This window comes from Myodes glareolus, chromosome 3 (genome assembly GCF_982192425.1).
Source record: "Myodes glareolus chromosome 3, mMyoGla1.1, whole genome shotgun sequence".
NCBI classification, from domain to species: Eukaryota; Metazoa; Chordata; class Mammalia; order Rodentia; family Cricetidae; genus Myodes; species Myodes glareolus.
In genome coordinates, this window is record NC_142028.1 from 16,135,487 (window position 1) to 16,162,601 (window position 27,115).

Sequence of the window (27,115 nt, forward strand, 5' to 3'; positions counted from 1 at the left end):
TGTGGGGTTTTTTGGCTTGTTTGTTTGTTCTGAGACAGGGTTTCTCTGTGTAGTACCAGCTGTCCAGAAACTCACTCTAGATCAGGCTGGCGTCGAACTCACAGAGATCTGCCCACCTGTCCTCTGCCTCCCAAGTGCTGAGATTAAAGGCATGTGCTACCATCTCCTGGTGATATATGGTTTTTAATTCTCTCTTACAATAAACTTCAAAATTAGATACTCAACTGTCCTGGTCCACCTAATCTACCATTAAAATCAAATAAAAGCACATAATGCAAACTACAAAACCTGTATAAAACCTCACCAATATGGGGTTGGGGACTGAGTTCTGTGGCAGAGTGCTTGCCTAGCAAGCACAAGGCCCTGGGTTCTATCCTTATCTCCAGGGAAGAAAACAACAAACAACAAACAAATACAAAAAACTGACAAAGTAACCAAAAAAAAAAAAAATTCACCAAAATGAGGACAATTACTAAAAAATAAAATAGAAATGCTAATTTCTAAACCAAAATTTCTTTCTGCCTGGGAAGAACAAAGGGGAGGAGAGAAGGCAGGTCTAAGGGGCACTGAAACACTAAGGCGAGGATTTAGTTTTGCTTTTTAGGACAAGGGATAGGAACTAACTACTTGACTGAAATCATCTATGACAAAAGAAAAAAACATTAAAGTCTCAGCATACTAAAATTCATTTCTTGAAGCACAAAAAGAGTTCAACATTCTGAACTGATTATTACATGCTGTGTACATGGATCAAATAATTGTGACAGATCTCATAAAGCTATACAAATATCATGCCTCACTAAGAAAGCACAGTGAAATAAACCCCTCTCACACATCATTTTACATTAGGTATTCAGAAAACTACTAAAAATAACCAAGCAAATTCTATTTACCCCATTTTTCCAACGAAGCTAGGAAGAGCTTAACCACTGAAAGACCATTATGTGCTTTTGGTTTTGGTACTAAGCAAAGCAACTTACCGGTTCGCGGGTTGGCAGAGCTATTCTGTTCTGCAGAAGATGAAGTGCTAAAAGCAGATATTGGGATTTTCATCTGTATTGGGCCTCGATTGTTAGATGAGCTATAGAGTCCTGATGGGCCGACTGTGGGTAAAGAAGTCCTTGTGGCCTGCACAATAGAGTGTGCGGTGGGAACGGCCTGCACAGCGAGGGTTGTCCCCAGGGGAGCAGCGCTGCTGGAAGGGTTCCTCTGAATACTAGAACTGGGCACTGATGGGATGTTTGGTTTAGTGGGGTTTGGCAAGGGCGGCAAGGATACTGGATTTTTGGTAAGCCCGCTCACTGTTGGTGGGCTTTGCACAGATATGAATTCAACGCTGCCAGACGGTTGATTCGTCACGATAGTCCCTGGATGGCTTTGCAGAAGCTGAGGCTGAGAGGATACGGCAACGGGGACATGCAGAATCACTGGCAGGGGCTGCAGGGAGATTGCAGGCTGAGGGTTTCCACTAGGCACCTGAGTAGTGGCAACGACTGTGGCTGTGTTGGGAGCAGGAAGAAGAGACGCTGCTGGCAGAGAACCTGAGGTCGCCGAAGGCTGCAGTTTAGGCTGACTACTGACAATCGCCGGAGGAGTGACAAGACTGGCTGAGGACACTACAGAGAAAAACACAATTCTGAGTCTACATAACTAACTTAATTTATCAGCAAAAGGTAAGTCACAAGTTGAATATATTTTATACAGAAAAGCCACCACAAAGAAGTTTCCAGGTTTAAGTTTGAAAACCCTGAAATGTTTAGGAGCACTTCTGAGTGTACACTTGGTGTCTTTATGGAATGCCACATGATTTAATGTTACTATATAAGATTATTATATCAATATCAAAACAGCTCTTGAAAATTACAATGTTTACTTCAGAGGAACTAACTGGAAAAACAACTAAAAAATACTGAAAACTAAGTAAAACTATGTAAGTATTTTTAAAACCTCATTCTAAACATTATTAATGCCTAAAATATCAACATTATCTGGCTGAGGTAGGAAGTCTGGAAAGCACTGGTCATTAGTTAGTGAAGCTGATGGCAGTATTTACCACTGGACCTGGAGGACTCCTACATATCCTTACTGAGATCTTTGGGAAATAACTTACTCTGGGAGGAGGGACCCTTAGAGAAGAGTCTAGAAATACAACTGATAGAGAGGAAAGCACTGAGTAGAAACTGGAGATCAATTAAGAAACAGAACACACACACACCAAAGAGGGAAAAGTAAGTCCTATATCCACAGAGATTTACACTAGCTTATGACTCAACTACTAAGGTTTAGTCTCATCGACACAGGTTTAAAATGTAACTTAATTGACTACTGAGATATCTAGCCTTTCCAAAATCATAGGTACACTCAGTGAGTGCAGAGGGATACCTATAGTTTTTTGGGAACCTTGCACAAAGTTACAATGTCAAAGCTGCTTTCCTAATAGTAATGAGACATTTGACTTTTGCACTCTCTGGACAAAAGGTGAATGCCTGTTGGCTTACTTAGTTCAGCAAGTCCATATCTGCGGACATTACATCCTTTATCCTAAGATTCCCAGTTATACATAAGGCAGACAACAGAGAACCTTACACACATTGTGCTTTTTCCTATGCAGCCTTAACCTTGGCTGTTTAACCCTTAACAACATGGGTATGTTTTGAGAAATGTGTCATTACATAATTCCAATGCTGTATGATCACAAGACTGTACAAATCTAGCTGGGATAGATCAATCACTCAATGTGTCAAACGAGACAGTAAATAAAAATAGATGCAGCTACTACAAGCATAAAATTGCATATGAGTTTCAGTAAACCATGGGTAACAGTTGTCTACCCTACACAGTTCTATTTTCTACAGTCTGTACAGCTCACAATGCTGCAGTCCTGCTCACACGAACATAACATACTCAGGAGTAACATGCTGAGCTACTATAGTAAACGGCTATGGTCTCAACTCCATTGCGCTCTCCCCAGAAAACTGTTTTAAAATGATTCACTACTCACTGAAATGTCATTATGTGGTACATGACTGTACACATATCCTTATGTTAAGCTTATTTGGAAATTGGGCATAGTAAAAAACAGTAACACCTAATAAAACAATTATCACAATAAAGATAAATTATTAGTGGAATGTTCCATGCAATATTAATAGACCGTGGTAATAAACAATGGAAAATGACACTGTGGATAAGGAGAAAACTACAAAATCCAAGGTAGAACAGAGGTGCCAACCACACCTCTCACACTAACCTTTTCACTAACAAATACTTTATTACAGTATTTAAAACAGGAAATTTCACTAAAGTAGTAGTAAAAGCTACCATTTCTATTACGTTCTACCCTCCAGTAAAATCACACACTGGCCTTGAATTATAATCTACCTGCCATAGCCTGCTGAGTTCTGGAATTACAGGTCTGCACTACAAGGCCTAGCAGGACCTACTTTCTTGAAAGAGTGACATAGAAAAACAATGAGAAAAGCCTATGATTTCACACCATCAAAGGGCAGTATCCAGCTATCTAGTCCGTTTCCATCTGTCTCTATGAGGCTGCATTTCTTTCACAGATGAAGACAGCAGACTGGAAGAGACTGAAATGTAGAAGAAACAGCGGCTGCGTCCCCGCCCGCCACCCAGCTAGCTTTACCCAAAATAATTACACGAAAACTGTATTCATTTAAACACTGCCTGGCCCATTAGTTCTAGCCTCTTATTGGTTAACTCTCACATCTTGATTAACACATTTCTAATAATCTGTGTACCACCACGAAGTGGTGGCTTACAGGGAAGATTCTAACCACCGTCCGTCTTGGGTAGGAAAAGCATGGCGTCTGCCAGACTCTGTGTCTTTCTCCCAGCATTCTGTTCTGTCTACTCCACCCACCTATATTCTAACCTATCAGGCCAAGCAGTTTCTTTATTAATTAACCAATGAAAGTAACACATAGACAGATGACCCTCTTACATCACTGAAAGAAGGTTCAGACATTAAGAATTCAACCAGCTTTAGCTGCTTAACATCTTAACCAAGATTTTAAAGAATATGTAAAAGGCAATACATTACTGTTTTCAGGGATATTTATATGTGCATGCATGCTCATGTGTGTACATGAATGTGTTAACTGTCATTCCTCCAGTGCCAAGCCCCTTTCTCTTTCCCATGCAATCTTCTACATCTTGGTGGCACCACTCTCCATCTCCCTTTTCTTCCTAGGTTGAGGCAGGGTCTCTCACTGGCCTGAAGCTCACCATGCAGGCTGGCTGGCCAGAGTCTGCTCCCCTCTCTAATACTGAGACAGTCAAGTGAGGAGGCTGCCTCTGTCTGTCTTATCTATTTACTGTGGGTTCTGGGAAATAAACTCAGGTCTTCGCTCTTTAACTGATTTATTTTTTTTAAAGTACAATTATTTTCTATTTTAAAGAACTTTCTATGCACATTACAGAATTATTATAATTCACTTCTGTGTGGTTTTGGAATATTCAAGACAAGGGCTCACTATGTAGCCCTGGATGCCTTAGAATTCACTATATAGACCAGGCTGATCTTGAACTCAGAGATCCGCCTGCCTCTGGGTTTATTATTAATTTTAAGTGAGAAAAGTCCTTACATTTTTATTTTAACTCGATTCATAGTACCAATTAGTTTAACTCAAAAATTCTCTGGAGTACTAAGCCATTCCCAGAGCCTGTAAAGGCCCTAGAGAAGAAAGACCTGAGAAACATGAGCCTAGGAATTTCAGTCTCTTTCTTTTCACATGTACTTACTTACAATCCTCAATTTTTTTTGAAACATATTCATATTTATTAAAACACGTCCTGTTTTCTAAGAGAACCAAAGATGTTAGGGTCCAAGAAAATGTATTTATGATATTTAAAAAAAGTTACCTGTATTCACAGGAGTTTGAAAGGATGGCGGTGGACCCTCGCTAACATTTCTTTTCGACTCCAGCATCTGTCGTACCGTGCCCGCATTTCTATGAAATAAATACATGTACAGTCAGTGACTATGCGATCCCAGGGGAAACACACAGAAACAGAAAAACAATGGCCCGTGGTGGGAAAAGGGCAAGATCTAGGGTTTATACCCTATGCCTGAAGCTACAGTTCATACACAAGGATGCATGCCAGATAACACAGCAGTAGAGACTCTACCCATAGTCTACTGTCAGTTACCTAAAGACCGAATACAGGCAATGGCACATTCTCATCAAGGACCAAAGCAGTTCTCAACTGTGAAAACCTATTAATGACATATTCTTAAAGAAACATGTAGGGTTTTGGGGAGGGGTAGCCTCTAGATTTAATCCTAAATATTGCAAAAAGAAAGAAAAAATGTTTAACAAAAGAAAAATTCTAATAAATTAGCAAAAGGCAATACATAATAAAAAGGGGAAGTAGAAATGCAACTATGACCTGAGTCATTTACCGCTGCCTAGGCATTTACAATTACGTGCCAAGACTAAGCAGAGACTTGCTTTCTCAGTACAACACAATGAACAAACTGCACTTCTTACCTGTAGGTCACATTGTTATTGCTGTTGACATCACTGGCAGGCTTTCCTGGTGATACAGGTGGGTTTGGAGGGCTCTGAAAGAGGGGGGAAATACCAAAGTAAAAAAATAAAACCCAATAAATAGGAACTTCTAGAAAAGAAAGGGAAAGGAAAGGGCGTTCAAGTGCTTTCTCAATATCCGATCTATTATTTAACTAATACAATAGAAGAGCACTGCCAGATCAGACATCACTACTTTGTCTTTTCCTATTGTGGAAATCTTTCTTCATAAACTTCCAATCTTCTCATTCTGTCAATCTCCAGGTGGCAACTTCAGTCATTTTTCTTTCAGGTGGCTTTCCTTCTAGTTAGTTCTACACAATTTATTTCTCCTTACGAGTTGGCAATTTTCTCGAATGTTTCTTGGAATACTCCGTAGGGCTCTGTGATCATCTGGAGATACTGTATATGTTCAAGGCAAAGACTTCAATGTATTAAAAGCAGCAGTCTTGGCTGGGCAGCAAGCTCATCAGTGCATTCTCTGCATTGAAGCGAAGTTTAGAGCAATACTGTTCATTGCAGAGATGAAAGGTTCTAAGCCCTGCACATATTCAAAGCTACGAATGTCACAATATTGCTGCAACTTCTCTTATCTTTTATTTGATTGGTTTTACAAAGCTTCTTGTTTCTTTGAAATAACATTAACTGTTTCACTCCACATTTTAAATAAAACTAATATAACAATGAAATATACTATTAAGGCAACAGCATTGGCAATCTCTTCAGTTCCACAGAGGCAGCCAGATTTCTCTATTAAGAATAAGGTCTGTGGGCAGTAACTTCGGGATCCATTGGAGACCTACTAGTTTTACAAGTTTTTCCTTCATTTTCTTGACAATATGTGAAATCTAAAGCTCTCTTACTTTCCAATCCTAACAGCACAATGGATGAATATGGGAAAGGAAAGAAGAGAAAATGGAAATACAAGAGGACATAGAAAGATGAAATGTTTTAAGTGAAAATATAAACTAAACTAAGACACCAGGAAGAATATATAAAGAAATAAACGAGGTAAGAAAAATCTCCAAAATATAACCTTTGTTTTAAGTAGTCTAGGCTGGCATGAAACTCTCTATCAGCCAAGTCTATAGCCTTATCCTCTTCTCCCTCCTCTCTAGCGCTAGGAACACAGGTATGTATATACAACCATGACCCGTCCCATGGAGTGCTGGGACACAATCCAGTGCTTCGCATGCTAGGTAAGATGCTAGACTTAAAGACAGAAAACACAGCTTCAAGAATTCTGCAACCTCAATAGATTAATAGAAATGCAGACATTTAAGAATACTGAAGAGAACTAATCCATCTAAAGATTCAGTTCGAAGACTATGGCACACTAAATATACAGGAAGAAAGCAAATATCACAGTACAGATAAAGGAAATGGTAGTCAGCATCTCCTAAAATAACACAGGTAATTAAATGTGCTGGTTTGAAGAATTGTCAGGGGCTGGAGAGATGGCTTGGCGGTTAAAAACACTGGTTACTCTTCAGAGGATCTGGGTATAATTCCCAGCATCCACATGGCAACTTACCACTGTCTGTAATTGCAACACCAAAAGTTTCAACGCCTTCACACATGCAAGCTCCAACACTAATGCACATAAAATAAAAACTAACTTTAAAAAAAAAAAGAAATTGTTCTCCTTGGCTCACGGGTTTGAATGTTTGGTCAGCAGAGAGTGGCACTATTAGGAGAGGTAGAGTCCTTGAAGGAAGTATGTACTGGGGTGAGCTTGAAGGTTTCAGACGCTCAAGCCAGGCCCAGTGCCTCACTCTACCTGCTGATGAACTCTCAAATACCTCTCCAGTGCTATGTCTGCCTGTTGCCACCATGCTTCCCACCTTAGAGATTTGTAACCTCCATAACTGGAAGCCAGTCCCAACTAAATGTTTTCCATTATAGGAGTGGCCATAGTCTCTTCACAGCAATAGAAACCCTAAGACAGGTGTTGGTACCAGGGATTGGGGTATTGCTGTGATAAGCTGGACCATGTTTCCTGTTGGAAAACGTGAACTTTGGATTGGGAAAGCAGTAGGACTTTAAGTGGGGGCTAAATGGGCCGTCCTAGTAGACACGTGAAAGACAGTGGTGCCGAGAGCAATCAGTAATGAAGGCTGGGTTCAAGAGCTTTCAGAGAAGAATAAAATTAGTTAAGTGGCCTACAGGTAATTATTTTGTGATATCTTAGCAAAGAATGCAGCTGCTTTTTGCCCTTTTCCAAAAAAATCTGCTTGAGGTAAACTGAAGAGTTTTGGATTAATGTCCCTCGCAGAGGCGATTTCAAAACGGCCTCGTCTTGACTGTGTTGCATGGTATTAGTGGACAAGTCTTAGGCAGATCTATAATGAAAAGAAGGACTGAGTAAGAAAAAGTACAAAATATACAGTCTGAGGAGAAAAGAGAAAAGAAGGTGCCGCCAGAAAGTATAATAGAGTTAAGTATTATGCTCAGAGATAAACAGGTTTAAAAGAGAAAAAGACAAAATACAGCCTGCTGCCAGGTGGAATAAAGACAGTGGTAATCTCAAGGCAAAATCCCACCCAGTTAAGCCTCTAATGTGTGAAAAGGAATTAAAGAAAAGCTTATGGTTGGGTGTAGTGATGTATGTGTTTTTTCAGTACTCAGAAGGGAGAGACAGTCAGACCTCTGAGTTTGAGGCTAGTTTGATCTACAGATCAAGTTTCTGGACAACCAAACTTACTTAGTGAAGAAAACAACTGAAAACAGAAAGTTGGTAAAAATGTCTTTGAAAACATGTTCCACTCCTAGCAAACAGCAGAACTTGGCAGCATTGGCCACATGGTTCTGGCTTTAGAATTATGATTATAAGAAAGAGGTTATGGAATCTCCCACTGCAGCTAAGGAAAGCCACTGAGGCCAGGCACAGAGGTCCAGAGAGGACACTGCATGAAGCTGTGAAGGTGAAGCCTGCATTGTCTGGGAGACTCCAAGTTGTTAGAGATGGCCAGAGTCATGGGATACCTGCCAGAGAACTACTAACAAGGAGTGGAAGCAGCCCAAGAGAGATAAGTGTGCTCCTTTCAAAAGAGCTGAAAGGAGTTGAAGATATGAAGAGCATTTTGATATCATGGTGTAGGAGGGTCTTCTTTCTGTGTTGCTTTCAGTGACTGAATAAAGAAAACTGCCTTGGCCTTTTGATAGGGCAGCCATTAGGTGGGCAGAGTAGACAGAACAGAATGTTGGGAAGAAGGGAAGTGTGGCAGATGCCATGATTCTCCTGTCCAAGACAGACGCTGGTTAGACTCATGCTGGTAAGCTACAGTCAAGTGGCGATACACATTAATGGAAAAGGGTTAATCAAATTGTGAGAGTTAGTCAATAAGAGGCTAGAACTAAGGGACCAGGCAGTGTTTAAATGAATACAGTTTCTGTGCAATTATTTCGGGGGTTAAGCTAGCCAGGCAGCAGGATGTGGCCCGCTCCAGATTACTATAATATCAGACATGGGCTGGCAGAGTTTGCAGTTTCCCCAGCTGGTTTTCAGTCTTGTTTTGGTCTAGTATTTCCTTAGTCTTTGGAATGGCAATACATATCCTGTGCTATTGTTTGTTGGAAGTGTGTGATCTGGTTTCTAATTTTCATTTTACAGGGGGTTACATGTAAGAGATTGCCCTGAGTTTCAGAAGAGACTTTGAACTCTGGCCATTTTAACAGTATTGGGATGGTATAGACTATGGGGACTTTGAAGTTGGACTGAACGTGTTACATTATGATATAACAACAAGCCTATGGGGGCCAAGGAATGGAATGTGGTAATTTGAGTAAGAATGTCCCTCATGGGTTCAAAGATATGAATGCTTGGACAATGGGAAGTGGCACTATTAGAAGAGACCTTGTTGGAGAAAGTGTGTGACTGAAGGTGGGCTTTGAGATTCTAAAGTGCTCAAGTCAGGCCCAATGTCATTCTCTCTTCCTGCTGCCTGCCCATCAGAATGTAGAACTCTCAGCTCCTCTCCAGCACCATGTCTGCCAGTGTGTTCTCATGCTTCCCACCATGAGGACAATGACCAGTTAAATGTTTTCCATTATGAGAGTTGCCACAATCATGGAGTCTCTTCAGAGCAACAGAACACTAGAATAATGAACACAGAACAGAAATGCTTACTTCTTGTCTTTTCTTAAGATCATCTTTGGCTGCTCCAAAACGTTTGGTTAATCTGGCTATCTTGGCCTAGAAAAGAAACAAACAAAAGTCAAGTACAGTAACTCCTTAAAGGTCTGCTATACACTAGAGAAATCTACAGATAACAGGCTGTTCAGAACCAAATAAGACAAGTTGACTGTAAAATACCTATTTGGAAAATGCAGAAAAATCACAGGAAACCTACTGTGCTCCCTGAACTAACTGCTAGATATAAATACTAATAGACCAGCTTGCCCTCACCACACAACTAAGTATATTTACTTTCCAGAGCATATTTTGGAATATATAAGGTTTTATTTTATTTGCAGCTATTTTTCAAAATGATTGCAATCACACAACTTTTTTTTTAAAAAATTATTTACTTTATTTTCTGTTTATTGGTATTTTGCATTTATGTATATCTGTGTAAGGGTATCAAATCCCCTGGAGCTGGAGTTTCAGACAGTCAAGAGTTACCATGTGGGTGCTGGGAAATGAACCTGCGATGTCTGGAAGAGTAGACAGTACTCTTAACCGCTGAACTATCTTTGCAGCCCCATGCTTAACTATCTAACTGAAAACATACATGAATGCAGACATATATGCAAGTCATACGAAATCCCCTGACAACACTATTTGGATATCTATGTACTGATTCACTTGGACATGCACCTTTCTACCAGAGCAGTGGCTCTCAACCTGCCTAATGCTGTGTCCCCTTGATACAGTTCCTCATGTTGTGGTGATCTCCCCACCATAAACTTCATAACTGTAATTTTGCTTGTTATGAATTATAATATAAATACCTAATATGCAGGATATTATATGTGACCCCCAACAGGGTCTCGGCCCTCAAGTTGAGCACTGCTGTGCTGGAGCTGATTATGTATGTTTTTTTCTACTGGATAAGGTGAATGTTTCCCAGTGCCTTGCTACAGTCGTACAAGGCTATCCTCAGGGTTTTATAGCTTTGTTCTTTCAGAGTATTCACAGAAGTGAAATTCTCGGTGACTAAAAGCTATATTGAGTCTACAGCAGGAGAGGAGGTTTATAAATTACCCTTTGAAAGGCAGGAGGAGGTTAGAAGGCAAACAACCCTTTCAGGTTTAGCCTGTTTGGAGTTCACAGAGAAAACAGCTCCATGCCACTCTGCCAACTGACCAGCTTAGGGAAAACACACCAGAGCACTCAACAACTCTGCCAACTGAGCTTCCGCTTGCTTTGTTTCCTTCTGTGTTCCATGGGTATCTCTCTCTTGTTGGGCTCATGTGTTGTCTGTCTCTGTGTGTCTCTTTCTCTAGCTGTGTGTACCACTCACTGCAGTTTCTCAATCCTTCGTAGTATGTTTTTCCTGTCTTTCATGATTTTGTTTCTCCTGCTCTGTGCTTTCCCTATTCCCTTTTTGATTTCTAATTAACTATGATTTAATTTTTAAATCCTGAGTTCATCTTATGTGTCCTGGGTTTTTGCTCTAAGTAGGAGAACAGATGTTGTTTAATTATTTTACTACAGTTAAGGATATAGTACAAGATGGCTCAGCACAAAGTAAACAGAACGCGAGTGTACCTCTGCCACGCTGTCCTAATTCACATGTGCACCATGCATGTACATACACACAAATACCATATACATACATAAACACATGCAAACTAAAGAATGTAACAAAAATTTAAACATCCAGTTGTCGTTGTTTTTTTTTTTTTTAATGAACAGTATTACTGTGGTATATTCTCTCTCCTCTGCATGGTAGGAGAAACGGAAACTTCAAGAGAAAGTAGACAGATAAAACATGCAATCAGAAGAAGTATCAAATGATATACATTAAAATGTAGAAACACAGACAGGTGAGAGTTATTCCAAAGTTAATGAAACCAAAGATAACAAAATGATTGAAATGTCAAAGAATTTGAATATCTAATTTTAAAAAGAACTATCATCTCAATGAAATAAAATTAAGTTAAACAAAGTAAAGCAAATTTGGCATTTAGATAACAAATACCAATTTAACAAAGAGAGATTCTGGAGAATAATATATAATTAATGGAAATGTTAAAAATTAAAAGATAAATACAAACTTTTCAAAACTCAATGGGATGCATCACCCAAAGACTTATCAATCAGAAGAAAATATATCAGGAATTGAAAACAAGGTAAGAAATTGTTATAGTCATACAGTAATAAAGGAAAATAAGAATAATGAACCACAGGCACAATTTTAAGGAACTCTGATCAGGAGACCAGACTTAATCCCAGAGGTAGAAGAAGCTGAGAAAGCAAACGAAAAGCATAGAAAACCTTGTCAAATCACATTCTAGCAGAACATTTCCCTGATTTAGAAAAAAATAGACATTCAAGTGCAGGGGGTATTTTATCAAACAGAACCAGAAAGAAACTTTTCATGTCACATTATTGTTAAATTATCAAAAGTACTCAACAAAGAATGCTGATGGCTATGAAAGTAAAGGGTCATCTTACAAAGCAAATTCATTATAACTTTATTACATCATAAAACCTAAAAGTCAGGAAAGCATGTATATTTTAGATAAATATAACAGGTTACAATATTCAGAAAAGTTATTCTCTAAATTCTGATTGGGGGGGAGGGGGTATTCTAAGATGAACATATACCAAATCAAACCATGACTACTTAAATCAAAATTAGAAAAAAAATTACAGAATCCTACACACACAAAGAAGAAAGTCGCAATCACAAAAGCTTAGAAAAAAGAGTTCCATGAAAATGTATGTGCAAACAGAACTAGGAAATAGTAAAACAAATTCACTATAGTGTCCCAGAAAACTTCTAAGATGAGTAAGGTAGAAAGGAAAAAAGCACTCAGATCAACCGAGGAGCTGCTGCTGTGAAAAGAGACAGAACTACAGGAACGAGCATGTAAATCTTAGTACAAAATGTAAATTATATTCACTCTCCAGTTCAAAGATGCAGACAGACTGATTAGATTAAAACAAGGGGGAAAAAATCCAACTGATTACTGCCTGCAAGAAACACATCACACTGACAAAAGATATAGAGAGAGAATATGAAAGGATGGAAAAATGATATTCCAAACAAATGATAACTGAAATCAAGCTGGAGTAGTTACATACATACTGATACAGTAGAATTTCAGTCAAAGTTAGAATAAAGAAGCACATTATAATACTAATAAAAAAGACTAATTATAGTGGTATATTATTTGTATTCTAATACAATAAAGCTTGCCTGACCAGAGAATAAATCAGTCATACTTGTCAGCCATACAGGCCAGGGAGTGGTGGCATACACCTTTAATCCCAGGACTCAAGAGACAGAGGAAAATGGATCTCCCTGAGTTCAAAGTCACCCTGAGCTACACAAGACTGAATCTGTCTGAAACAGAAACAGAGCTCACACAAAGTTGATTCCAGCACTTGGGATCACATGCCTTTTATTCCAGCACTAGGGAGGTGGAGACAGGAGTGATATGGCTGGGCAGAGAGAAGAATATAAAAGGGAAGAAACAAGAACTTAGTGGAGTGTAGAGTCTGAGGATTCACTGAGACTGGATCTTGCCCTTTCAGTCTGAAGATTTGGTAGAGGTAAAAGGTCTCTCTAGTGAGCCAGGTGTGGCAGTGGCGAAAGCCTTTGATCTCAGCACTTGGAAGGCAGAGGCAGGTGAAATTTCTGAGTTCGAGGTCAGCCGAGTCTACAGAAGGAGTTCCAGGACAGCCAGGAGTATTCAGAGAAAGCCTGTCTTGAAAAAAACCTAAACAAACAAACAAATAAGAAAAGGTCTCTCTAGTGCTTTGCTTTTCTGATCTTCAGCTTGAACCCCAGTATCTACCTCTGGGTTTTCATTATTTGTGCTACATTCAAGGATTATACATCCACTTTCATTATCGGGGAACACACTACACATTTTGTTTGAGCAACTCAACTAAATGAATGAAGAAGCATTTGAGCAGGTAGTGAGGAGTGAAAGCAACTGAGGATGTAGTTCAGTTGTTTGTCTGCCTAGAATAAACAAGGCCATGGGTTTGACCCCAACACCACAAACCAAGGTGTGAGGGTGTATGTTTATAATCCTAACAATAAGTGGAGGCAGAAAATCAGAAGTTCAAAATCATCCTCAACTACATATAGAAAAAAAACACTCATCTTTAATATGGAATGTTAGGAATAATTCCTAAAACGAGTCTTTTCACTGACACAAATAATTCCAATCAGACCAAATTAAAAGACATGCAGGTTTAATCGGACACCTGTGCTCTCAGGTGGCCCTGAGGGGAAAATGAAAAACCCAACATGACCACAGGAGAGGAAGAGGGAAGACCACAAGTTTATTTTCTGAGGTGTAGTTTAAATAGCCTGTGGGAGTGTCTTGACGTTTCCTGGGGAGCTGTCAAGGTTTGGCAGGCTTCCTTGACCCTCTTTGGGGAAGTGGGCTTCCAAATATGGATGCCGGGGGCTTGGATTACATGGATTAATAAACTAACATCTTTTATAAAAATATACATATAAATGTTTGTGCAAGAATATATGGACATGTACCATGTATGTATGTGTCTTGTGCCTAAGAAGGTCAATTAAAGGTATTAGATCCCTACTGGAGTTGCCAACAGTTGAGGGGCTGAGCACTGCACCTGGGTACTCTGCAACAGCAGTCAGTGCTCTGAACCACTGAGTCATCTTTCCAGCCGTACAAACTAGCATCATAAAGCATAATATCCACAGAGAAAGTCGAATAATACAAAACTAATCCCTCACAAATATTATTTTGTATCTATGGTATGCTATATACTAACCTTTCTTCAGGGACAAACAAAAAGTTCTTTTAAGTACCAATTTAGATAATTTCTGAGTCTCTGATGTGGGTTAAATGATGCCAAAGCTCATACCATAAAATCTACAATCCATGTATCTATGGGTCACTGTAAAAATAATCAATTAATATGAAGTCTCTTAGACTGGGGTGGTTTCCTTCTAATGCAATTTATGTAACTGGTACCTTCAACTACAAAGAAAGTTGAACACAAAAACACAGGGAAAAAAATGCCACATGAAGGCAAAGCCAGGAATGAAAAAGATACCTCCTCAGAGCTGCCAGCACCCATTAGAGAAGAGACCTGATGTGCACCCCTCCTCACAATACTACTACTCAGAGAAAGCTGTCTGCTGGGTTTCTGTTCTTCAACCGTGGAGTAACACACTTCAGTTGGTAAAGCATCCAGCTACGTATGGTTCTGTTTTAACAGCAGCCCCAGCAAGAACTAACAACAGACACCGTTTACTTCTAAAATAGGATGCAAATGTATTTTGCAGTCAGTTTCAAATACATGAAAATGGTAATACATAATCAGAAAATAAATTATACAATGAACCATGGGTTAGAGTTAGCCTCAGCATACAAACCTGCAGCTCGGAAAGAACTGCTTTATGTCTTTTGTTGCATTCTATCTTTTCCACTCGGGTTTTCAACTCTGCCAAAGTCTTATCAAACACAGCACATTGGAGAGCACACAATTTTTCTTCAAGTAACCACTGTATGACCTTAAAAAAAAAATTCCTCTGTTACAAAAGGGCAATTCAGCAACAACAACAACAAAAAAAACAACAGTAAATATTAAGAACTAACAAGAATAATAGGAAATTATTTAAAGAATAAAATAAGGTTAACTAATTTAAAGAATAAAATTCCAAACTCATTGCTACCTCCTACCATTCACCACTACGCCAAAAACACAAGTCCATACTAAGGATAACACTTACAGAGTTGAATTCTGAAAATAATTTGAAGCTTTTTAGTATTTTCTCCTTATCATCCTTATTAACCTGAACCCACTTGAACAAAATTTGTTAAAAAGAACAGCTTCAAAATTTTCTAATCTATTAATGACTGACAATTTTGTGAGATGCAGTAAAAATGTCACTGGAGTATAAGACTTGATAAAATATAACAAATATTTATCCAAAATTTAACCACTGATTCAAGTGAACCACAAAAACAGGACACTGACATATCTAATGCCACACCTTAGAAATATGGTCTAGAGATGGAAATCCTCAACCCACGGGTGTTTATAAGCCCTTCACAATTCGAACAGTGCTGAATGCATTAGTATCTCAATAGGTACAAGAAAAGGAAATCAGTCAGTAAGAGCATCTTTATAACTTCTTTTTTAAAAAAAATTTTTTAAAAGCATAGATGTTTGTACTATTTGTTCTTGTATCTTAGAAGAACTTTGGTTTATTAATTTATGACTAAATACATAAGACCCTAAAAACAGCCAGACTTGATGACTTACGCACGCAAGTGAAGGCATGACGACACCTGCAAGATTAAAGTCAACCTGGGCTAGAGCCTACACTATTATGAACAAATGTCTTAGGGAGGAAGAAGGAGATCTGAGTTTCATGGCTCTCTATAAAAAGTATTTTAAACACATGTTGATGTGGATATGTGTGGTGCTCATGCATGTGAAGATATGTGTGCCCATGGACCACAGAGGTCAACATCAGGTGTTCTCCATGATCACTCTGCACCTTGTTTTGAGTCTGGGTCTTATACTGGTTGAGCTAGAGTTCACCAACTACCTAGAATGGCTGGTCATTGAAGCACAGGCGTCTCCGGCTTCAGCTTCCCAGTGCACTGGCTAGAATAGATTTACACGTGGACACTACCATGACTGACTTTTCATAATATTGTAGCAAATGAGAACTCTGATTCTCATGCTTGGAAAGTATTTACCCTGAGAGGTCTTCCCTTTCTCACACTAGGAAAAATATTGCAAATAATTAATATAATTAATTTGCAATAACTGTATACTAACATAACAGACATAGAGGAAAATTGCAGAAAATCTTTATTCTGAACATTCTTTCCTATTGCATCTAAAGCCTTGTCTCTATCATCTTTATAGTAACATAAAAGGTTTTAGAAAGTACCAACTTATATTAAGATTATTATAGTATTAAAGTCTACTATAAAGATTTAAAATAAATAAAGCTTGTTTTCCACATTATAAAATAATGGTCAATATAGGAAGAAAAAGAAAATCTCAAAAACTATTCAGTTTTATTATAAAAACAAGTAGAAAATATTTCCCTTTTATTTTTAATAATCACTACCACTTTTTTTAAATAAAAATACTGTAACAAAAAGTGTCAGAGGAAATTTAAAATGAAGTTAACAAAAATAATCACAGATTTCATAACTTGTCATTGACTTCAAGTTCTGACTGGCTAAATTCTGACTAAGTAAACACAGAATTATAGGATTGTGCTAGAAATCTCAATGTGTATGGACAGTGACACTCTGGGACACTGAAATATAATGTGTAGCACCTTCTGAAGCTTCTGGTTAACGTCTCCTTTGGCTGTAATCTTTACTTGAAACTCTGCCTCATATTCTTCTTCCATATAGCGCCGACGTTTGGACTGCACATTGTCCATGTCTTCTGATTTAGAACGTTTTCGTCTGGAAAATTCATCTGAGAAAAACAACAAAAGCCCCGCATGCGTCAGTCCGTTGCTTCAGTTGCAGCACTCAACAGCCCAGTCAGCAGATGAAGCTCTCAGCCAGGCACCATCTGATTGTCCCTAAGAGCTCGTCAGGCACACGGCAGCGCTCAGCTGTAGCTTTACAGCTGAGGTCTCGTCCACTACGCCAAAGAGAACCTGCCCACTGCTTAGCAGTGCACTCTGAAACCAGACAGTGTTCTTCCCTTGAGATCCTCACACAGACCAAGAATGCTCTACAGCCTTGTCCTGCAGATGACAGGAACCCGCCCATAATTCTCCTTTTACTGAATTTCATAGCATATACGAATGCATTACCACACAGACTGATCATCCTACATCGCAGACTTCTAGAATCTATATATATTCTGAACTATTTAGTTCTGCCATTGCAGAAACAGATGCATGGCAATCATAGTGACCGAGCTCCTCTCTGGTCATTCAACCCTGAGCAGAGACTCAGACATGAACTCTTAACATTTCCTAAGACTTCAGATACACAGACAGTGAAATGAATGTCACAGAAAGTTAACTGGCCTGCTGGCAAGTGCTTTCACCTCTGAACCACTCAATTAAAAAATTATTTCAAATATTAACATTTATGAAATCATGAGAAAAACTTAATTGGTTTTTCAGCATTTTAAAAATTGAAACACTAATATTCCACACCTTTTAGAGCCTTACCAATGTCACTCCATAAATGAAACCTGTTTTCTTTGATCTGTAAAATAATGTTCAAGATGAGGGGTAGAAAGAAACTCAGAAACTATCCATTCCGTTTTGTCTTAGTAGTAGATAAAGAACTATATTCACATCCATCTATGTACTTTTTAATATAGACACAATAACCAAAGGTGGCCACTGGCATCTAGCTGCCCAGTTCTTTTCTGTCTACGACATCGGTTCTGCATCCCTTCCCTTTGAATCTGTGTTGTTAGGATCGTATTACCTCTCACTACAGCAAGACAAATCCTCCCTCTCCGAGCTTAAAAACAGTTTAAGACACTTGGTGTCTCAAAGTTAAGTCTAAATCCTGTGCAGAATGATTAACATAAACACATTGAAACATGAAATGATGCATCCAAAGATCCTTGAACTGTCATTGCAAGATCAGGGAACTGAGGCTTAAATTAAAAAAGGCTGTGGCCATCTCTGGAGCAAAGATGGTAGCCCGTCACGGCTACGGCCAACTAAGAGGCAAGGGCGGGTACGTGCATACTTCTCACGGGTGGCCGCTCCTCATCCGGCACTCGCTCCTCCTCCTCAGCTTTGCTGTCCTTTTCATTCCTTTCTACTTCTGTTAGGACAAACGGAGAGAAGAAGGGAACTTATTTTGGCAGAAACTAGTAACAGCTCATTAATTTACAGCTTTGGTCACCATTCAGCTATCAAACAAACTTTCACAAAATTAAAGTTACACAATAGGAAATGTGGAGAATGAGAGCACAAACTGCGAATTAAAGACTAAGTTTACATTCAAATTGTATTTATCCTTCATAAGTGCAACACAAAAAAAAAAATACATTTTAAAGTCAACAATTTAACTTCTTCATTTTCCATCACCAGTAACAACTATTATAAAGCTTTCTTTCATATTTCTTTGCTTTCAATTACTAAAACTAAACCAGAACAGTTCAGAGGTGAAAGCACTTGCTGGAAGGCCTGACAACCAATTCCCAGATCTCACGTGACAGGAGGAGAGAAATGACTTCAAGTTTCCCTCCAACCTCCCGCCCTTTCCCCACCACCACCCACACATTCTGTTACCTTACATAAATAAATGTAAAAAAATGAAAGCAGTAGTTAAGGCAATTACTAAAATAACAATGATATTCTTAAAATACTTGTAAATTCTTTTTCTGTTTGTCTGTTCTGGGGATTTTTGTTTTCTGGGTTTTTTTGTTGTTGTTATGTTGTTTTACTTTTGTTTTTGTGTGTGTGTGTGTGTTTTGTTTTTTGATTTTCAAGACAAGGTTTCTCTATGTATAGCTTTGGAGTATGTCCTGGAACTTGCTCTCTAGACCAGAATAGCTTCGAACTCACAAAGATCCACCTGCCTCTGCCTCCCTAGTTCTGGGATTAAAGGCTTGAGCTACTACCACCCAGCCATGGTTGTAAATCCTAAACAACTCATATATCACCTCTGTAATGACCACTTTTCGGATCTGCCCACTAGACTCAATGACACTTGAGACACACACTGAGTCTTAGATTACAAATATCAGAGTGATTGCTAAAGTTTACACTGTGTCACGGAATCAACTCTGTTGAAAAATGTTCACATTCTTGCCAGGAAGTAGAGCCCATATTTCTTTTTGTTCAAACATTCTAGGGATTGAGCAAACTGCCCTTTGGGAAGATTTAGAAAACGAGTGTGCGTGTGTACGTGTATTGTGCTGGGAAGATTTAGAAAGTGCATGCATGTGCGCATGTGTGTATGTGTAGGTACCTACAGAACCAGAAACAAGTGCTGAATCTACAGAGCTGGTAGTTGTGAGCTACCGTGTGGGTATTCGGAGCCCAACTTTGGTCCTCTGCGAGAGTAGCAAATGAATATTCAGTGTTCTATCTAGCCCGAAGGAAACCTCTTTCAACACAAAATGATCATCAGAGGCCCTTGTTCAAAAACAACTTATGTATCATTTCAGGCAGTATCAGGGATTTCTAAAGTCCATCCAAACACAAAGCTTCCTGGTTCACCTGTACTGATAGAACCTATCCTTAGGCATGGTGAGCTTGGATTGATGCCTTTGGTCTTCAAGAACAGTCTTCTCATTCGGTTGCTAAGTTTTCACAGTTCTATCTTCCATCAAATTGGCTCTGTTTGTCAACACAGACAGTAAGATTGCTAAAGGTGGGGAACCAGAGCTTATAGTTTTGGTAACCCCAAAACCTTTGAGAAAGAGCTCAAATAAAGCATTTCGTATAATCCTGACATTACTTGGTAGGTTACTTTGCCTTTACTAACCAAGGAGGATACAGCCTGACACAAACACTCACTGCTGCCCTGTGCAGGAATAATAACTCTGTATGCGACACGTAAACAGGTTTGCCTCTGTCCCAGCTAACTGTGGGCCACAGTCTATCAACCCCTTGCCTTGGATTGAATCCATAAATATTTAAAGTTAAAGTACTACAGGCTACTTGAAAACAACATACCCATTAGAAAAAAAAAGCAGAAAGTAACAGGTAATTCATATATAAGAAAATACAAAAGGTCAATAAACAGAAAATTTTCAATCCTGCAAAACACATCAGGAGAATGTATCCTACAAAAAAAAATATATAACTTTTTCCAGATTTTTTCAAAGTTATACACTAATACAGGGGTACCAATACTATCTTTCACATCATTGGTTATCAACTTGTGGGTTGCGATCCCTCTGAGGATTGGATGACCTTTCACAGGGGTTGCCTAAAGTCATCGAAAACCACAGGTATTTACATTATTGTTCATAAAGTAGTAAAATTACAGCTGAGAAACAACAATGGAAATAACCTGATGGCTGAGGTCACGCATGAGGAGCTGTGTTAAGGGACCACAGCCTTAGGAAGGTCGAGAAGCACTGTTCCACCTCATGTTTGAGAATAGCCAGGGTGGGGCTCTAGCAAGGTGGAAACTCAAATCCAGGTAAGCTGGAAACTTACTAGGAGGAGAAACAAGGTGCTAGCTTTGTAAATGTGGCTGGAGGTCTAGCTCTCAAAATGAGCAAAGAAATGGAGAAGCAGCTAAAAACTTTCCACGATGGAAGACATGCTGAAGTAAGACAAGGTAAGACAGAATACCTCCACAATGTCTGAACTTTCCCAGAAAAAGAAGTACTCCTTAGGCTAGGAGTTTAATTATCTAGAAAGCATTATTTAGCAATATGCAACAGCTTGTTTCCAGATGTACTAGGACATATTAGTCCTTCTATTTTCACAAAAGTACTATTTTTTAAACTGTCTTAAATAATAGTTTAAGATGGGGTCTCATGTAGCATAGGCTAACCTCAAACTACTTATGTAGCCAAGGTTAACCTTGAACTCCTAGGTCTTCCATCTTCCCTTGTGCCACTACACTTAGCTGCATTTCTGTAATATGTTATTCAAGCATCACTGATGTCAACATTAAATAGGCAGGTTCTAGTAAACAATACATTAAATCAAATAAAATCCATCATCAGCTAACCTGGAGAGCTCGGTTTATTTTGTGATATAACCTCAGGCTCATCTTTTCCACATGAAATGTCCTCTTCATCTGAGAGGACCAAAAAGGCTTCTTTTGGCAAATTCTCAGTACTTTCTTGTTTTGATGGTGAGCCAAAGGAACCCTCCATTTTCTCTTCCAAATCTTGACTTGTCTCAGCTGGAAGGAGAGAAGTCTTTGAAAAGCAAGCAAGTTCATCCTCCGCAGGTGCAAGCTTTTCCAGAATAGGAATGATCTCGTCTGTTTCCATGGAGTCCACGGTGTCTAAGGCAGTCTCCTTCTTGTCCTCTGCGGCACTGTCACTGACAGCCTCCTCAGCTTCTACAGGACTTCTGTGCTCATCCTGCTCACTTTGGTCAACTTCCATACTGCTGGAGATGGCCTCTTCTCCGAGAGCAAGCGCGGCAATGGGCTCTTCCTCTACCTTCTTCGTATTTTCTGGAGGTAGATCACAACAAATAATTGCACTGTGTGTTTCTAGAGTTTCTTCCTTTTCACCAACATTATTGTCAGTTTTATCTTCCTCATCAAATGAGTCTTTACTTTGAATTTGGTCTATGTTTTCACTCTCTTCATTTTTTTCTGAACAATCATCATTGTTATTGCTACTCTGCTCTGTCTTGTCAGTTTCAGGACTCGGTTCACAAACTGGCACAGAACTTGGTTTAAAAGTATCAGTGACTGATTCGGTAGCCAGCTCACCAGGAGCCAGCTCACCAGAAGCCAGTCTGCTACAGGCAGGACCACCAGCGGACTCATCATTAGAAGGCAGATCATCAGAAGGCAAATCACCAGAGCGGGCACAATCATCAGAAGATGGCTCCCCAGAGGCCAAGTCACAAGACGCCACTTCACCAGCAACCACTTCATCTGTAACTGGTTCACCTGAAACTGCTTCATTCGACAGTGGATCACCAGAGGTAGAACCACCAGAGGCAAGATCATCAGAGGCAGGTTCTTCAGAAGCAGTATCTGCAGAGGTGGGATCACTAAGGGAGAGATCACGGGAGGAGGGATCACTAGAAGGAGACTCCTCACAGGGAGAGTCATCAGTGGCTGGTACTCCAGCAGCCAGCTCTTCTGTGGTCAGATCAACAGAGGCTGGGGTAACAGGGGCTGGGATAGCAGGGGCTGGGGTAGCAGGAGCTGGGGTAGTAGGGGCTGGGGTAGCAGGGGCCGGGATAGCAGGGGCCGGAGTAGCAGGGGCCGAAGTAGCAGGGGCCGGGGTAGCAGGGGCCGGGGTGGCAGGGGCCGGGGTGGCAGGGGCCGGGGTGGCAGGGGCCGGGGTGGCAGGGGCCGGGGTAGCAGGGGCCGGGGTGGCAGGGGCCGGGGTAGCAGGGGCTGGTTCACTGGTTAGTTGAGAAGCAGGCTCGGAAGTCACACTAGGAGATGAAGACTCACTACTTGAACACTCTTCTTGCTTGTTTTTTACACTAACATTGGGGATACAAGGTGTTTCTTTCAATTCTGTTTTACTTTCTTCAGATTCAAAACAAATCCCTTCAATACCATTCACTTCTTCTCTATCTTGAATACAATCTGTATTTTCGAGAGGCGAGGTGGGATCCAGATCTCCATTCTCGTGGTTCCCGTTTAAGAGTCTAGCATCGGTTTTCAGCACCTCTTCTTTGATTTTGTACACAGCTTCGAGCTGCTGACGGTCACTCACTCTCATTGTTTTGCGAGCCTTGAAGACTTTTTTCTGAGGTTCTTCTATACTATCCATTTTGAATCTTTAAATAAAAAGAAAAAAAAAGGAATAATTGAGACAAAAGTCATTTAATTACAGGTTTACAATGTGGACAATTTAGACAATTCATGTTTACTAGATTTACATAACATAAAATTCAGAGATGACACAGCACACACCAGAACATCAGTTGCTAGGAAAATGAAGAGGAAAGAGAGATAGCTTTTATTCTCAATATAGGAGTTAAAAAGCCAGAGAAGCAGCCAGGTGGCAGTGACACGCATCTTTAATCCCAGCACTTGGGAGGCATAGGCAGGTGGATCTCCATGAGTTTGAGGCCAGCCTGGTCTACAGGCCAAGTTCTAGGACAGTCTGGGCTACTCACAGATAAACCCTGTTTTGGGAGGGGGGAAACATCAGAGATGCTTCAGGAGCATGAAAAGGCACACGAGGAAAATGGGTTCTGGAAACCAAACCTGAGTCTTCAAAAGCAGGAAATATACTTAGCCACTGGGCTATTCTCGGCTTGATTTGTAGGTTTGAAGAAAGCAGGCAATGATGCTAGAGACCAGGGTTCTTCCATGGGGTAAAAAGAAACGTGCGGACACTCACTGTGGCGACAGCTACAAAATGCTGTCAATCCACTGAAAACCCTCTAATTGTACATTTTTATGGATGAATTATATAATATATTGTAGTATGTACTCTTTTTAGGTCAATTGCATTAGAGTCCTATCAAATCTATCTGTTTACCAAAGAATTAACTTTTATCCTTGTTAATGCTTCTGTTTTACAACTGCTCTGTACTTTGGCTCATTTCTCCTCTAATAATCATCTCTTTGATTTTTTGCATGGGTTTAATTTGCATCTGATGAGTTATTTTTTCAGTTACTATAATAAAATATTCTTTGGAAAAAAAACACCCTGGAGAGAAAGAGTTTGTTTTGACTCCTAGCTCAAGGGTGCAGCCCATTGCAATGGGAGGTCAAGGCAGCAGGAGGCTGACATGGGTGCTCACGTCGCATCCACAATCAGAAAGCAATGGTGAGGTCTGGTGCATGCCTCACTTTTTTTTCCCTGAGACCAGGCCCCAGCCCAGGGAATGGGGTGACTCATGGTGGGAAGGTCTTTCTACTTCCTAAGCCTAATCAAGATAACCCAGCCACCGGCATATCCAAGCCGCCCATATCTCAGGCAAGTCTAGATCTCAAGTGACAATGGAGACTAACTACTGAACCATATTTCCTTAAGGTTCAAGTTTAGCCACTAATTTTCAATTAAATTTCATCTTTTATAACGTTTGACAGAATGTCATTAATCTCTCTCTCTCTCTCTACTAGTGTCTCAAAAAAACAGAAAGAGAGAGAAAGAGAGAGAGACAGAGAGACAGAGAGATTGTTCTGGAACTAGCTCTTGTAGATCAGGCTGGCCTCGAACTCACAGAGATCCACCTTCCACGAGCTGGAACTGAAGGAGTGTGCCACAACCACCTAGTCTAATCTCATGCTTTTTCAAAGATTTAATTTTATGTGTATATACAACCTGAATATCTGTGTATCCTGTGCACCCAAGAAATTCAGAAGTAGATGCTGGATCCCCTAGAACTGGGGTTACAGACAATTCTGAGCCACATGTGAATACTGGGAAGTAAACCCAGGTCCTCTACAAAGGCAGCAGCCACTCCTCACTGCTAGGCTACATTCCAGCCCGAGTCTCACATTCAGATGTCATATTATCATTCTTTTCTGCTAAAATATTTTCTAATTTCCATAGTTCTTTCTTTTTTATCTATAAATGACTGAGTAGTGTATTTCTTTAAGAGGTAATACTAATCACCAGGTGAAGTTCATTATCAAAAGCCAAGCAAACACTGACCATGAACAGCTCATGAAGCATCCTGGTCTATACACACATGGCCACAAAGTGCCTCATGATTTTTCCTTAAAATGAGTGAGACTGTGGAACTACACCATTACTGTTACACTACAGATGAGTAGAAGGCTATTAGGGTGGGCTCTATTGCAAAGTGATCAATGCCTTCAGACAACAGCGTACCTAGGAAAAAATACAGTAAGGCAGGAGCTTTGCTATTACAAGCCAAAGAACACCTAGAAGAAGTTAGGAGACATGACTGGACAACTGCTTCCTCAGAACCTTCCAAGGAAATATGACTTGACAACACCATTTGAACTTCTAGCCTATAAAATTAAGACAATATATCTATGTTTTGTGTGTGTGTGTTACTACATAAACACAATAGTGAGAGTAAGTGAGGAACTGCCTCAATAGACATAAAATATCCACTAGACTATATTCAACATTACCTCATCATTAATAAGACATTTAAAAACAAAAAAATTTACTTAAATCTGATAAAGGTTTTCTAGATATAAATGCTACATTTAATGGTGAAATAAGATTTTTAAAAAAGGTGACCAGTGGTAGCGCACGGCTTCAATCCCAGCACTTGGGAGGCAGAGGCACACGGATCTCTGTGAGTTTGAGGCCAGTCTGGTTTACAAAAGCTAGTTCTGGGACAGGCCCCAAAGCTACAGAGAAACCCTGTCTCGAAAAACTAAAAAAATGGGTGGGGGGGCAAAGGTATTCCATATCACCATTTTTATGTAAACATAAACATTTCTGCTTGGCATGTGAGGTCCTGGATATGACCCCCAGTACCACCAAAAGGGGAGCAATGCCAGCTGTAGAAGACAGAAGAGTGAGAGGGGTAGGAGAGTGGGAAGGGAGTGAAAAAGGAGGGGGGGAGAGAAAAAGCAAGATCAACCATAGTGAAATGAAACACATGTACACGTGCACCTGCACACATATTCGTGCACATGCACACACACACAGTCAATGAGGGTCTACCTTTTTTTTTTAAATTTTTATTTAAAAAGGCTTTTTTCCATTTTATATACAAACAACAGTTCTCCCCTCCTGAAGCTCTACTTCTTTAAACTCCATAAAGCCACCTAATTTATACCATATCAAATCAGGTTTTAACACTGTCACTAATATAACTTAGCTACAAGAAATAAGCCAGCCCAAGTTGTTAATAACAATTAACTTTCAAAATTAAGCCTGACTTATTTGTCTGAGACCAACAGTGATCTAAAGGATACCACACTTGGTCAAAGAATGTCAAAAGATTGTGTTACATTCAACATTCATTTTCTGAATTTAATTCAATAATATAAACATTTCTTAGTTTTATTTAAATTAAAGAACTCTTTAGAAAACTTATCTTTCAACTATATAGAAATCTTCAAACAAAATCACCACTGAACTATTTCAAGAGTCTAGAACTGAAACTAAGTTTTTCCTTCCTCATTCACTTCAAAGTCATGTTACCTATACATTTTTCTGCACTGAAGATATAGAATTTGTAGCTTACTGTTTGGTGCAGCAGGTAGAACCCAAGGTTTTCTTCTGCACACTCATCAGTGCTATCAGTTAGCTCTACCCCAGACAATGCAAGCCTGTTACCCACCTTACTGACTATAAACTTTTTAAATGTAGCTTGGTTACCCTTTAAATATGTTCAAATACTGAAGCGCATTTTTTAGACTTTGAAATATCCATTTCCAGATATTCTATGCATAACCAAGTTATTATTTACATTTAAAAAGTTTTTTAAAACTTCATAGCTTTTAAAACACAAACCAGAAATTAACTTGCTGAGAGCCGGGAATGGGAATCTGGGACCCCGCTTCTTCCCCAGGTAGCAAACAATGCGAGCATGTGGCCCAGCCCTTCAGTCTCTTCATTTAAAGGACCTTAAAAGGAAGTGTATCTACTATATAGGCTTTGCTGAGAATTAAATGATGTGACTAATTAATGGCATAATTAACTAATTAATTAATTAATATAGCATTGTCAGGCAATGAGAAGTACACCCATAATCCTAGCACCTGGGAGGCCGAGGCAGGAAGATCACTACAAATCTGAGGCCAGCATGAGTTACACAGTCAGCTTCTCTCCAAGCTCTGTTACAGAGTGAGGCTCCACCGATACAAAAGAGAAGGGCGTTAGAATGGAG

The 27,115-nt window shown here is 39.6% G+C and overlaps 1 protein-coding gene across 5 annotated transcripts in view; it reads right to left on the reverse strand.

Moving 5' to 3' along the window:
• Positions 1–27,115, reverse strand: part of Atf7ip (activating transcription factor 7 interacting protein) — a 104,765-nt gene that overhangs the window by 22,668 nt on the left and 54,982 nt on the right. For all 5 annotated transcript variants that reach the window (XM_085687264.2, XM_085687262.2, XM_085687263.2 and 2 more), the window contains exons 2-9: positions 21,369–23,119; positions 18,417–18,494; positions 17,024–17,169; positions 15,092–15,229; positions 9,682–9,747; positions 5,514–5,587; positions 4,885–4,973; positions 981–1,616 (exon numbers count right to left, since the gene is read on the reverse strand). In XM_085687264.2, the coding sequence (XP_085543390.2) occupies positions 981–1,616; positions 4,885–4,973; positions 5,514–5,587; positions 9,682–9,747; positions 15,092–15,229; positions 17,024–17,169; positions 18,417–18,494; positions 21,369–23,112 (2,971 nt within the window). In that variant the 5' untranslated portion in view covers positions 23,113–23,119. The remainder of the gene's footprint in view (positions 1–980; positions 1,617–4,884; positions 4,974–5,513; positions 5,588–9,681; positions 9,748–15,091; positions 15,230–17,023; positions 17,170–18,416; positions 18,495–21,368; positions 23,120–27,115) is intronic.